The 15,268-nt window shown below is 44.6% G+C and overlaps 1 protein-coding gene across 10 annotated transcripts in view; it reads right to left on the bottom strand.

Moving 5' to 3' along the window:
- P4HA3 (prolyl 4-hydroxylase subunit alpha 3) overlaps positions 1-10,288 on the bottom strand; it is a 47,400-nt gene extending 37,112 nt beyond the window's left edge. For 9 of the 10 annotated variants that reach the window (XR_008426806.1, XM_024572828.3, XM_024572824.3 and 6 more), the window contains exons 1-3: positions 10,056-10,285; positions 3,446-3,588; positions 2,554-2,777 (exon numbers count right to left, since the gene is read on the bottom strand). Coding sequence is in view for 9 of the 10 variants with exons in the window: in XM_024572828.3 (XP_024428596.2) it covers positions 2,554-2,777; positions 3,446-3,588; positions 10,056-10,255 (567 nt within the window). In the remaining variant the exon portion in view is untranslated. Of the gene's footprint in view, positions 1-2,553; positions 2,778-3,445; positions 3,589-10,055 lie in introns of all 10 variants that reach the window. The other variant, XM_024572823.3, reaches the window with a different exon arrangement.
- Positions 10,289-15,268: the final 4,980 nt, after the last annotated feature.

The raw sequence follows: 15,268 nt of genomic DNA on the forward strand, positions 1-15,268 counted from the left end.
CATACATATAACACAATGGAATACTATTCAGCCACAAAAAGAAAGAAGTATTGTCATTTGCAACAGCATGGATGGAGCTTGAGGACTTTATGCTAAGAGAAATAAGTCAGAGAAAGACAAATACCATATGATCTCACTTATATGTGAAATCCAAAAAAAACAAAAACAAACAAAAACCCAAGCCCATAGAAACAGAGAATAGACTGGTTGACAGAGGCAGGGGGTAGGGGGTAAGTCAAAATGTACAAATGTCCAGTTACAAAATAAATAAGTTGTGGGGATATAATGTAGGGCAAAAAAAAAAAAAAGGAAAAAAAGGATCTAAGTCCAGTGTCCAGTGATACCACCAGAGTACCTGGAAGAAGAAAACCCCAAACTCTCATTCTGGGCACAGAGATTCTCTTATGGGGGAAAGTCCTGCTAAAAATGAGCTCATGATGGAACATCATACACCGTATTGGGACATAACTGATCATGAACAAGAGTCAACAGACACAACAGTGGGGCAGGGGAATTAGACAACTAAGAATTTCAGAAAAGAGGAAGCCTATCACTTTAAAATCACCAGTGATGGAGGGAATTGGAGACATGTAGACGAAACAAATTTGGCCAGATGTTAATAATTATTAAAGCTTATTCTTTGACTCACAATACCACCCCCAGGTTTTTAACTTTCCAGGGTTTTTTTAAGAGAAATGAAAACAAACGTCCACAGAAAGACCCACATAAGAATGTTAATAGCAGCTTTATTCACAGTAGCCCGTGCTGAAAACAACCCAAGCGTCCGTCGGCAGGAGACGGGGTAACAGGTTTTGGTATATTCCTCCGATGGAGTACTGCTAGGCGACAGAAAGGGATGAACCACTAATGAATGTGACAACACAAATGGGTCCCGCAGACCTAGTGCGCTGAGTGAAAGGAGCCGGACTCGGAAGAGCGCATACTGCGTGCTCAGGACGCAGCTGAGGTGCAGCAGAGAGCGTAGTGGGGGGTGAGAAGGGAAAGGAGAGAGGCTTTATTTAGCTCTATGTAAATTACTTCGTAAAAACCTGAAAAAAAATTGGAAACAAACGTAGTAAAATTTGAACATATATCTCATCTCAATCACAGATATAGTTGCTTGTTATATTATTATTTTATGTACTTCTCTTACATTTGAAACGTTTTATCTTTCAAAGTAAATAAACACAGAAATAAAGAGGGCCAGTGAGACTTTCAGAAAGTGGCTTACTAAATTTCCCACATACGGTTTGAGTCTCAGAATGGCCTTGCTAATGAAGCATGTATTGACATGAAACTATTTTAAATTTAAATTAGCCGTGAACATGATGATTGAGCTCTGCTTCCATCCAGGATCTCAGAAAAGGGAAAACGGCGCACAGAGAGGCTTAGGCAACTCACTCTGCTTAAACTGGGAAGACTGATCCTCAAAACATGGAATCGGGACCACAGGCCCACTCTCAGACCGGCTAACGAATACTACAGGAGTCGTAAAAACTTCGCTTTCCTGCAACACACATCTTCAAAACTAAAAAGGATTTACTCCACTACTCCTGAGGCGAAGGCTAACAAAGAGTATACTGTAAAATGACCTCAAGTATGCTTATAACTTATGATCAAAGATCAGTTAAATACCTCACATGGAAGCGTCCTGAAGTCTATTTCCTTACGTAATGTTAGAGTGAATGGCCTGTTTTGTGACTCTACCTTAATCGGGTATTTCTAAATGCCTAGGAACTGTGCAAGAGATTCCAGAGTCTCAGGAGGCCCCTCCACATCACTGTCTCCTACCCCTTTCCCCACCCTTGGCTGGCTTCTCCTTTCCACCCAGCTGTTCATCTACCGGCAGGGCGCTATAGCTAGGTGACCCAAGGACCATTTTGCCCAGGACTGTCCCAGTTTATGGTTGTTGTCCTGGCTGATAACACTCCATCCTCTCTCAATAGTGTCCTCAGTACGTGATCACTTTAGCTATCATGGAAACAGCCTGGGATTTGGAGTTAAAAGACCCAGGTTCAAAAATTTTTTTAAATAAAATTTAAAAAAATCCTCACCCAAGGACACTTCCATTTGCCTTTTTAGAGGGAGAGGGGGAGAAAGGGAGAGAGGAAGGGAGAGAGCAAAACGTCAATGCAAGAGAAGCATGAACTGGTTGCCTTCACACGCACCCAGGCCAGGGAACTGCGCCAGGACCAGGAATCGTGCGCATCTGGACCGGTGGTCCCACGCGTCTGCACCTGGATGGGGATGAACCCGCAACTGAGGTATATGCCCTGACCAGAAGGGAACGTGCAACCTTTTGGATGACACTTCAACCACTGAGCCACACCGGCTGGGGCCCAGGTTCAAATTTTAGTTCTCCTTAAAGTTGTGAAAAGTTAGGCTAGGGCTTTACTCTCTCTGAACCTCAGTTTCTTCACCTGCAAATGCGTAATAACAACAAATTTCTGAGTCTGCTGTCAGGATTAGAAACATGTAAAAGCAATCGGGATAGAGTTACTTCACCCACAAGAAAGCAGAGCCGGCAGTTCACCTCTCTCTGAAAGCGGTTACCTTGCCAACTTGGAAGCAGTCGTCCGCAGTGAGGGAGACGAGCCGGCTGGGGCTGTGCAGGTCAGTGACGGTGGAGCCAGTGACTCTCTGAAAGACGCCTCGGGCCAGGCCCTTCACGCTGAGCGTGTACACGTCCTGCAGCCGCATCAGGGCCCTTGCTGCTCCCTCCAGGTCCTCGAAGGCTGGCAGGTCCTGCTCCACCTTCTCATAACCATCCTTCAACGCTATAAAGGCCGTGAAAACAACACCACCCCCATTCAAAACACAGGCATAATCACCTGTTGCCATATTTCGTGGACAAAGATAATGCTTGGTTTGCCTTTCTTCGCAGTGGCAAGCACAGTTCCTGGCACAGAGTGGATGCTTAATACACCTTCTGAGTGAGGAAGAAAGGCTCTCGGGTGAAAACTAAGGCACACGCCTCTATCACACTGTCCCATCTGCTCTGTCTCCAGGAGTCTTGCCCTTTGGGGGGATAATTCTTCTTCCTCTCAACTTCCCCAAAGCCAACAAACTTGTTCAAGTACAAGGCAGAGCAAATTAGGAAAGTGATCTTGCTCCAGATCACACTGTTGTGGCAATTTAATAAAACAGAAATTATTAGAAGACATCACTGGCTACACACATGTAAATGGGATGATATAAGTGCCGTTCCCAGCAGGACTGTAGTGAAGATCAAGTGAGATAATGGATATGAAAGTACATTCTCATGTAAAGTTATAGAAACATAGTAACAAGGGGGCCTAGTTCTTTGTAATACTTAGAGCTAAGGAGATCAGGTAATACTTACCCACTTCATTATCCTTCATCACATCCCATCAGAATCTCTCTCCTTTCCACTGAGTCAGGAGACAGAATCTTCTCTTTACCCACCAGCCCCCCTCCTCATTACCTCGCATGTTCTCGCTGGCCTCCAGACTGTGCGCCACATTCCTCCAGTCCGACTGCAGGCGTTTGATGAGGGTAAACGCGAGCAGGGGGTTCGACACGGGGGATGCTGAATCCTCATGCAAAGAAAGCACCTTGTCATAGAACCTGAAAGAGAGGACTAGAATGATCTCGCCGACTGGTGCAACCACCACACCTAGGAAAGGCTGGCACGGTGGTTATACATTAGGAGTAGTTAAAAATGAAACGCTGAACCCCTTTAGACTCCTGTAATATTCTGACCAATAAGCACAAAAATATGAAAACTGTCAACACAACAAAAGTAGGTCCATGCACGTGTCCATTCAATGTGTTGGTCTCTGCTGGTCGATTTTGGTGCATCGGGCTTCGTGCTGGAGGCTAGAGAAACAAAGGCAAGACAGGGCCCAGCCCTCCAGTAGTTCACAACCCAGAAAGTCTTCTTCTCTCTCCTCATTCTATATTCAGTACTTAGAACCTGGTAGAAGCGCAAACACATTGTCCGATTCATTGCGATAGTTGTGACACATGCTCCGAGAGAAGTGAGCATGCAATGCTATGTAATGCTGTAGTAATTTTCCAGCAGGGCACCTAACCCAGGGGGGAGCTCGAAGTAAAAGGAAAGACTTCCCCGAGGAGATGGCACTTCATCTGAGTCCTGAGGGACCAGCAGGAATATCGATAGTTACTACTTATTGAGCCCTTACCATGTATCAGGCATTCTGCTGGGTGCTTTAAATACACCCTCACTTAATCCCCCAACAGCCCTTACCACAGGTTTTATCATGCCCGTTTTACAGGACAGGAAACTGAAACAAGGCCGCACTGTTAGCAACAGAGCCAGGGATTAACCCAACTCTGTCTGACTCTGAAGCCTGTTCTCAGCTGCCTTTGCCGTGCTGTTTGCCACGGAGCTAGAACAAAGACGGGAGGAAGGGCCAACAGGGACCAGTGTGTACAAAGGCACAGAGGCTTGACACCTGTTCATTCAGTCAGTCAGTCTAGACTGGTTACTTGCTGGTTTTCAGACTCCATGCTGGAGAGTGGGCAAGACAGGGTCCCATGCGCAAGGATTTCATGGACAAGAAAGATGTTTATCTCTTCACTCTGTGCTTAAGTTCAATACATATTTCTATGAAAAAATGAATAAAATACTATGTTCGTCTAGAAGCTAGGAACAAAGTTTGGAGTAAGACAATAACCTTGGTCTCAGAGACTCATAGCCTAGTGGGTAATACAGACATGAATAATTACATTACAGATGCAACACCAGATTTGTGAGCAAGGCTTAGGGGGGAGTACAAAAAGGGGGTGATTAATTGGCCAGAACAGATCAGAAAAGATAATCTCTCCTTTCACAAGGAGATAATAAACACAGATGTGACGGATGAATGCGAACATGCGGAAGGGAGAGGAGGCCTCCTTCCGGGCAGGCAGAGGCTGTGCAAAGGACGCCAAGGTACAGAGAGAGCCGGTCTGGGACTTACAAGCACTTTCGTATTGCTGGCACACAGAGTGTGTTGGGAGACGGGTAGGTCAGACTGGAGAAGTGAGGAGCTCCATACAGGCCTTGCTGAAGAACTTGGTTTTTACCCTGAGTGCAACTAGGAGCCACCAAAAGGTTTTAAGTGAGAGTTGGATGCACTATGATGTGTTTACATTTGTATATAAACCTGCAAAAGGGTGGGGAGAAGGGCTCAGAGGTGGAAGTGACTGGAGGCAGAAAGACCAGGCTGGAGACCATTTCAAAACAAGTGGGAGACAAGGTACATCGGAACCCAAACAGTGACAGTGGCGGCCAGGAATGGCGTGGATTCCCGCGAGATGTTTAGGAAGTACACCGCGTAGACACTGCTGGTGGCTGATGGGGAGTGAAGAGGTAGGGTTTTCAGCATGCTTCCGGCCTTTCTGGCTGCCGGCATTTGTGGGAAAGGGCCAGAAAGGGTGGGGCCAGCGGCGATCATCTTCCTAGTTAATTTCTCTCCCTCTCAGGTTCCCTACGAGAGTGTTCCTGGAAGCAAGAGATGCCGTCTCCTTTTCTGGTCTACTGTGGTTATTCCACTTCTAACACACTAGCAGGATTTACATTATTGAAAGGTATTGATTATAATAAGGTGGACTTAAGAGTCCTCGTCTTGCCCTCTAAGAATTTTCCCCTTGTTTTAAAATTATTAATTTCCAAGAACTATAATAACAAAGGAAGTGAAAGACTGACTGAAGTGAAAAGAATGTGGATTTATGTGAACATGTGCAGCAGCACGTGAGAAAATACAGCCTTTTGGCAGGAGCGGAGGACTTCCCTGAGTGGAATGGGTTGAAAGTGAAGAACAGAGACTGTGTTTGGGTGGGGGGAACCTCAGTGCCTGCAAGTAGAGTCTGACCTACACATGTCGCAAGGGGGGTCACTGCAATTATAAAACAGAGCCTGCAAATAGACGGCGACCTGCCTCACGGAGCTTCCGGGGAGCCGAAAGTTCAATTCAAGTATAAACCGAGGAAGGAGAATCTGGGTCTGGGTGCCCCAGGGAAGGAATGGGAAGCCTTTCGAGTCCCAGGATGTCTCTGATCCCCAAGCAGGGCTATTTGAGAGTGGCCACCCTAGGGTTTTGAAACTGAACCAATCACCAGGGTGTGGGACTTTTTTTTTTTTTTTTTTACTACCCGTTATTTTCTGCTTCAGCTCCATATGGAACTACTTAGTGAACGATATTCCATTGCTAGATGAAAAAACTTACAAGCAGAGACTTGGGCTTGAGTCCAGCCTGAAGAGTAAGTGTCCAGGAACAACTGAGGCTGAATGGGCAGCGATTTTATAAGACAGTTGGACAGGGAGGAGCTGGGAGGGCTGGGAGGAGACCTTATCCTGACCAGCCTCCAACTATCCTTCAGTTTCTTCCTCTATAAAATGACAGAGCTAGTCTAGTCTAGAAGACCTCTCTTCTAGTACAAACATTCTAGTATTTCTTTCCATCACCTTTTCTGCTACTGAATAAATAGATTCTTCCTCTAGTGCATGAGGACTAATGGTAACCAGGCATCAGAAGAAACTGAAGCACAAAAAGAAAGAGGGAAGGCAGAGAGGTGAAAATTGCCCCAAGTTATCAATCAGATCAAAAGCACTATCTCTTTATTCTCTTCCCAGCCCACTTTGTATTATGGGGTCAATTAATTTAGGGCAGAGGTTTGATCTGTACTGTAGCACGTAATTCAATTCAGCATTCAGATACATCACTTTTCCATTACAGGAAGAAAAAAAAACCTATCAGCTAATATCTGAGGCTGGTTTGGAATCCAAACACTGGCCCTCTGCCCAGCCTCTGAGCAAATAGCTGGTTTTCAGAGACTGAGTAACTGGATGCTGAATTTAAACCTCACGGTTTCCTAAATGACAAATGGTGCTGAGAGTGGAAAAGCAGATCCTTTCCTTCAAGAATCTGCACATAAAATTTGCAACCCAATCCCTGCATTAAACAGAGTCTGGACAGATGATCCAACCGCAATACATAGGCTATTTTAATTCAATATGTTTCTCCTTTGGAATTCAGAAATGGCTTTGCTTCAGTTTTTCTGTGCCATTCTGAATGGCTAATTCTTAGCTCAGAAATTATTGATGCTGATACTACTCATTCAATCTTGGTAGTTTTTAAAAACTGTACCAGCACAAAGAGAGAGGGGTTAAACATATTTATATTAAGGTATTTAGATATGGAAGTAATGCATACTATACTGGTATGTAACTGTATATAACTAGTATAATTTTTATTTATTAAAGTGGGGTACAGAGTAATTTCAACATCAAGAAATATTTTATTTCTAAATTTAAAAATTCAAAGAAGAATATCAAGTGAGGCCCTTAGAAATAGCATGTCAAGTCCATAAAATCACCAGATCGGGAGTATAAGGAAATGAGCAGGAACTGCTAAAATTCTTGCTTTAAAAAGCAGACATTTCACTAGGTTTTAGAGCATTGACTCCAGAGCAGTCGCTACAACATCACATTAAACTTTCTGAAATCCATTGTTCATAAGTCATCAGAGAAGAGAATCTAGAATTTTTCTGATTCTTTTTTACTATCTGAGCTCTCACGGTCCTAGTTACTGTCTAGAGCCAAACGCGGGGTCTAGTTTCAGTAGTCAGTCTTATACAACAATCATGAAGACCTAACGTTATTGACCAATTTTTACATTTCAAGCACAATGGTAAATACCTTCATACAGTATTTAATCCTTCCAACAACTCTATGCGGGTAGGTACTATCATTATCATTATTTTACAGATTAAAAAACTAATGCTTAAATAGGTAAAGAAACTTACCCAAAGTCAGAGCCAAGGATTCAGATAGAGGTCTGTTAAATTCCTGAATCAGTATGTGCTTGGCTGCGCTTACAACCTCAGGTCTGGGTCCAGTCAGTCCTGGATTTGCTACTTACTAGATTTATAATCTTGGATACGGTACTAAACTTTAGTTTTCTCATATTTAAAATAATTCTCGTATGTTTAAGAGAGTGATACAACCTACTTCAAGCACGTGAGTCTGAGAAAATTAAATGAGATAAGGCTGGTGCAAGACCTCCCACGTTGGCAATGGCAATGGAGATGAGACCGTGAAGCCCTGCCCCGCCGCTCTGATCCCCACTCTCTTCTGAGCTGGACCCCTGAGAGGCCCCGCATTGGCATCTGGATTCTGAGCCCCCGTCTCCACCTGGGCCACCAACATAAAGAGATTAGTAGTAAGAGGACAAGCGGGGAGCATGTTGGTATCTGAAGTCAAAGACAAAAATGTCTATTTCCATTAATTAACTTGGACTCCAATGAATTGAAACTAAGAATAAAATTAAAATATTTTGCTCTGTAAATGTGGGCCTATAGAATGTTAGGCAACTATGCTCCTCCAAGGAGTGACAAGAATGATGGAAATTATCATCATGTATTGTTATTATTAATGCACACTCACATACGTTATGTATGTGTGTGTGTGTGTGTGTGAACCCTCATGCTATTTAAAACTGACAGTAAATTTAAACATGCATATAACGGCTTTTATGCAAACTACATACTGAAAAGCACATTCCAAATGACATCGTCATTCAGTCACCACTGAGTAGCAAATAAGATCTGTCCTATACACTTCCACACACAAATTGTTCTCTTGTATGTGTCTCTCTCACACAGCCCCCATGTCCCACACACCCTCCTGTGTGCCCCAGCCTCAGGATCACCATCACAAACACTCGCTCACAGCTGTGTAAGCAGTGCCTCGGGAGACAGCCCTCTGTTGTCTCCGCTCAGCAGAGGGCCACACGACATAAGTACAGTATTAATATATTCACATAACAAGGTGGCTACACCGCTGTTTCTCCCACTGTGGGCCCCTGGACATCAAGCAGAGAAGGCACAACACATACTCATACACGTGGTATCAAACACAATCGTTCACCTTCCATAGTCTGACACTGACAGAGTCAGTGTGTGGCCACAGTGCCCGGAGTGCCCTGCCTGCAGTGTTTCACCCTCGGTGTATAGCACCTGAGCTTGTCGGTTGTGTATCAGTACAATATGGGCTGAGCATCTGCTTCTGTGGGCTAGACGCAGTGTCCTCTGGCATCAGGGGTGGTTTTGCCCAGTATTTTCTTCGTGTCAAACACTTTCATACGTGTACAACATCTCAGGTGTCATTTATTTAGAATTTAGAGAGCTCTTCCATGCACGAGGAGAAGGGAGAGCTGAAAGCAAAGGAGGCATGGACATCTCTGATTAAGACTCATGATGCTACCGACTCCAAGCTCCCTGAAGTCAGGGTTGGGGCTTGTTCACCACTTCATCCCCAGGGGGTGGGGCAGTGCTTGGCACTCAAACATAAACTGGTGAACGTAAAGAATTATTCATACAGTGACTTGTACAATTACTTAGCATCTTTCACATGCAGAGTGTCATATCCATAGTATCATGTCCATCCAATCCCAATGACATGTAAGTCTTCCACATGGTCACAGAATGTCACCTGACTCACACTAAACAATTCATGGGGTCACATGGTCAGCACACGCATAGTTACAGCCTCACACAGTATTCTCTCCAGCCCCTTCTGGTGGTGTCTCTGTGATACGGAGTCTGGGGGCCCACACTGCCTGACACAGTGCCTTGGGAGGTCCTACCTGGCCTCAGAGTCACTTCGCCACACCTTTCCACACACATTGCGTCAACTTCGCTGTGTGACAGCTGGATCTGGAGTGCCATTGTGTCTGTGTGTGTGGCCCCATACTGTGTGACACAGCGTCTCTGGGGTCATATTCAGTCTCAGTTTCCCCATCATCTCATGCCACAGTGTCTTGGGGTCACACACAGGTGACAATGGCTCTAGGGAGTCACACCCACAGTGTCTCACGGTGTGACACTGGGTCTGAAGTCCCACGCAGGTTGACAATGAGCTTCGGAGTTACCCCTGACTCTGTAGCACAGCGTCTCAGTGAAGTCCCACGCAGGTTGACAATGAGCTTCGGAGTTACCCCTGACTCTGTAGCACAGCGTCTCAGTCTCTCTCTCTGACTCAGTCTCCCCTACCCAGGTCCCTCTGTCACTCCCCCCAGTGCTCTCACCTTGTCAGGTCCCGCAGCCGTGCCTCCTCCCCGCGCAGGTAGCGCCGCAGCAGTCCCAGCAGCTGGCGCTCAGGCGCCAGGGCGCGAGCCACGCTGGTCAGTGCCGAGAACATGTCCCCACCCGCTGCGGCCCCTGCCGGGTCCACTGCCCGGAGCGCCAGCACCGCCAGCAGAGCCGCCAGCCACGCCACGGAGCCCATAGCTGGCGCTCGTGCGCGTCCCCTCGGAAGGTCCGGCCCCTCGCCGGCTCCGCCTCCTGGAGCTCCTGCCGATCCCTCTCCTCGGCCCCGCCCAGTCCGCTTGTCCTTCCCTGCTGCTCCGCCTTGCCACTGGCTCGACACTTTCTTGGCTTTGGTGCCTCCCCTCACTCTCTGTCCCCCACTTGCCTGCCCTTATCTCCTAACACTGCGTAGGGGCAGCCTGCAGCCCCAGGGGCTGCCCGCCCTCCACTAAATCACAGCCTGGGGCAGGCGTTTCCACTGTGCCCCTTTCACACTTGGGGAAACTGAGGCAGCGGTTGGGGTGACAGATGACTTCACTGGCAATGGCTGTACAAGACCATCCCGAAAACATTCACACACACACACACACACACACACACACACACACACCCCGATCGGGGGCTGGAAATACAGAAACACCACTGGATTCTGATGCAGAAATCCAGAAGCGTAAATTATGCATTATGGTAATAGCTGTGCAGCTGAGGAGCTATGAGAGAGCAGAGGAGAGGAAAACATTTCACAGAGGACTTGATGTCTGAGTCATCTTAAAGGATGAGCAGAATTTTAACCGGAGGTAAAGCGGGTGAAAGCCATTAGGGTCAGTGAACGACAGACAAATCTAGGACCTATGGGACCTAAAATTCAAAGGTCCTGGGCCACCGCTGCACACAACATTGCCGTGGTCACTAAGGCAAACAAAAACATTGTCAATTGGCTTACTTATTCTTTTCCCCTCTTTCCCAGGCGCTGTTCTTTTATTCATTTAACAAATATTTAGCACCTCTGTTACTGTGCTGAGGACACAGAGAAATAGCAGCCCTGGGGCAGCCCTGGAGCAGACAGAGACGTGAACGACCACAGCAAAGTGCTCTCTGCATAACCGAGGGTTGTGCAGCGAGCAACGGCCACCCTGAGCAGGGAGCCCACCCCATGCCTAGGTGGCGGAGAGGGCCCCACAGAGGAGGCGCTGTGTGCAGGCCCAAAAGGATGAGAAGGAATTGTCTGGAAGACGGCGGCAAGGGAGGGATGGGCTTTCCTGGCAGTGGTGCGTGTGTGTGCCAGCCGATGGAGGTGGAAAATAGTTTGAGTTTCAGAAATAAGAAACCCCTGTGTTTGGGGCTGTCGGATTGGTAAGGGGATTTCCATATCATACTAAGAAATTTAGTCTGTCCTCAGTGAAAATCAAAGGGAAGTTTTTTAGGTGGCAATAATGGTCATTCAGTGATGGAGTGAGGTATTTTTCTTGCCTGATTGCATTGGCTGGAACCTCCAGTATAATGTTGAATAAAAGTGACAAGAGAAGACATCCTTGTTTTGTTCCAGGTTTTGAAAGGAAACCTTTCAGTCTTTCACCATTGAATAACGTTAGTTCCTTTCTGGTCCTAGTTCACTGAATGTCTTTATCTGTCAATTCCATTTTCTGCATCTATTGAGATGATGTGGTTTTTATCTTTTATTTTCTTAATATTATCTGTTATGATTGATTTTTGTTTGTTGAGCCAACCTTGCATTCCTGGGATAAATTTTGTTCATATATGAGGGGCAATCCCCCCCCCAAAAAAACCCTAAATTATCTTCTGGAGGGCAGGCCCCTTGTAGTACAGGCCTACCCTGCTAGGTGAGTGTTCTAGGAACCCATCTGTATCAGTGTACCAGCTGACATTGTTGTGAGGGACTGTGCTTGGCTTCAGTGGATTTGTTTGCAGACTCAACATGTCTGCACATTTCATGATGGGTGATTCACAAGCACACCTGCCCACACTGTGCTGAGTGTTCAGCAGGTTTTGACCAAAACCGGCATGACCCCCATGCCCACCATCCCTATTCACCTGATCTTGTCACAAACAATTTTTTCTGTTTGTGCAGATTTTAAAAAGTCCTCAAAGGGAAAGATTTTGCCGATGTGGAAGAGGTGAAACAAAAAACAGCAGAAGCACTAAGAGGCATAAAAGTTGACAAGTTCAAAACTGTTTAGAGCACTGAAAAATACGTCTCAATAGGTGTTTTGCGTCAAATGGAGAGTACTTGGAAGGTGACTGAAGTTTAAACATGTAAGAATAAATACACAATTACACAATTTTTTATAAATAAAGTCCTTTTGGGGGGCCCCCCTTATATTACTGGGTTCAGTTTCTTAATATTTTGCTGAGGATTCTTGTATCTATATTAATAAGGGGTGTTTGTAGTTTTCTTGTGATTTCTTTGTCTGGTTTTGGCAACAGGATAATACTGGACTCATAGAGTGAGTTGGGAAGTGTTTCTTTCTTGTCTATATTTCGGAAGAGTGTGTAAAGGATTGGAGTTAATTCTTTACATTTGGTGGAATTCACCATTGAAGCCATTTTAGCTTGGGCTTTTCTTTGTGGGAAGTTTTTTGACTACTACTAATTTAATTCCTTCAGCAATTCTTTTACAGTAAGTCTGCTGGTAATGAATTCTCTTAATTTTCTTCTCTCTGAGAGTGTCTTTATCTCAATTTTATTTCTAACGTCTATTTTCACTGGGTTGACAGTACTCCTTTGCAGCACTTTAAACATGGCCTCCCTGGTTTCTGATGAGAAACCCACAGCCTTCAAATCATCATTCCTCTGTAATCAACATGTTGCTTTTTTCTGGCTGGTTTGAAGAAGTCTGTCTTTGCCTTTATTTCTCAGAAGTTTGGTTATGATGTGGGACTAGATTTTTTTTTTTTTTTTTAAGTTTATCCTATTTGGGATTCACTGAACTTCTTGGATCTATAGGTTTATACATTTTGTCAAGTCTGGAAGATATTCATATAGTATTTCTTCGAATACCTGTTTTAAAAAATATTCTTCTGGAATTCTGATGACGCAGTTTAGGTACTGCCTAATTTCGGCACCACCTCACAGGTCATTAGTCCTCTGTTCGTATGTGACAATGATTTTTCTGTTCTTCAGATCAGATCATTTCTGTGGATCTGTCTTCAAGTTCACTGACTCTTCTCTCAGGTCTGTATGCTATTGACTCCATGAGCGAGTTTTTCATTTTGGTTATTATACTCCAGTTCTAACATTTCCATTGAGTTCCTCTTTTTATCTTCTATTTCTTTGTTGATACTTTCTACCTTTCCATTTGTTTCAAGACTGTTACACTTACTTCTTGGAGCATTTTATAATAATCTTCAACAATTTTAACATTTGTTTCATCTCTTCCTTAACATCTGTTGATTGCCTTTTCTCATACTTATTGAGATTTTCCTGGTTCTTCATATACTGGGTAATTTGGGGTTAACTACTAGACATTTTGAATATTGTCAGTGTCTAGATCTTGTGTAAACCTTATGGATAATTGTGATATTTTTGGTTTAGCACTCAGTTGACTCGGCTGGATTCAGAAATCCTGACCTGCCTTGTGCGGTTGTGCTCCCAATGTCGGTTCCTTTTTTAAAGCTTTGTAATGCTGTTCAGATCTGCCCCTGTTGTGCAAAAGCCAGAGGCCAGTCTTGGAACTGGATAGTGGGCTATCCCATATCAGTACTAAAATGGGTTACATGCTTTTTAGCATCAGATCCATGCATGCACAGCTCAGGGGTGAGGCCAGGAACTATTGGGTTGCTCTCTGAATGTATTTCCTCTCTGTGATCTCTCTGATACTTCCCAGTGCTCTGAAGATCCCCTTTTTGGTTCTCTGGTCAGAAACCGGGGCTTCAGTTACCCTACTCTGCTGTGTTTTTCTCATGATTGCCTGCATCAACGGCCCAGAGGCAGGAAAACAGAGAGAGGGGAAACAAATCAACGGGGGTTTGCCCCACCCTGTTGGGATTACTAAAAGTAAAAAATCACGGCATTGTTTGATATGGTTTCAATGCATGTAGATGTCATACATAAGGTAACTCAAAGTTTCAGGCAGCCATAGGCCCTCACTACCACCATCACCATTCAGGCTGCCACAGCGGGGCTGCCTGGAGGGAAGAGGTGCAGGAGGACAGAGGACAAAGAAGGAAAACATGGTGTGTCCCTCCATCTCAATGTGGAGGGTCCTCTTTCCCTCTCATTGAGCTGCTCCTGCAGGTTTCCCAGTGCTCCCCTTGGGGCCAGTTTCTGGGGTAGGGACTACCGAGGGTTAAAAAGGAGAAACTCACTGCCAATTTAGTGGTGCTCCAAATACTGGGCTTTCCCTCTAATCTACCTTCTATCACTTACTTTTTTATTTTTTAATCCTCACCCATTGACATGCTTATTGATTTTAGAAAGAGAGGAAGGGAGGAAGAGGGAGAAAGAGAGAAGCATCAATGTGATAAAGAGAGATTGGTTGCCTCTCAAACGAATCTCAGCTGGGGACATCTCATGTGGGTCCCAAACAGAGACCAAATCTGCAGCGGAGGTGTGTGCTCCAACGACCAGGAATCAAACCTGCATACCTTTCGTTTTATGGGACAAGGCTCCAACCACACGAGCCACGACAGCCAGGGCTATCATTTACTTTTGAGACTGCTTAAATGCCTGCTCCATGCATTCTGTCCAAGTTTGAGAGCTTCAATCAGTGGTAAGATATTTTACCACAATAAGAACTTCCTACATTATAATATTTTGTTTTAATTCTGGATCAGAGAGGAATTTTACACATCACTCTATGTAACAACAGGATTCTAAGTTTAATTAAAACCAAACTAAAATTTAACTAAATTATGCAACAAGTACAAATAATTATGTGACAATAGATATTTTCCAAGCGTGGCTAAGTTTGTGAGGGCTCAGCTTATGTTCCTTTTTGGTATTTATTGGGTTTTTTTTTTGCTCATTCTTTGACCTGTATTATTAGACAATCCCTATTTCTGAATGTCAAAACCCCAAAAAATATATAATAGCTCTGGAGAACTCTTACTATTATTATTAGGCTTTTCATGCAAAAACATAAAGAAAATTAAAGTAGTAATAAGAAAGATCAACATCAAAGTAATGAAAAGATCAACATTTTCAAATAACTATAAAGGCAAGAAAAAGAAGCTTTTTCAGAAATAATAAACAT

The sequence above is a fragment of the Desmodus rotundus genome, chromosome 5 (genome assembly GCF_022682495.2).
Source record: "Desmodus rotundus isolate HL8 chromosome 5, HLdesRot8A.1, whole genome shotgun sequence".
Taxonomy (NCBI): Eukaryota; Metazoa; Chordata; class Mammalia; order Chiroptera; family Phyllostomidae; genus Desmodus; species Desmodus rotundus.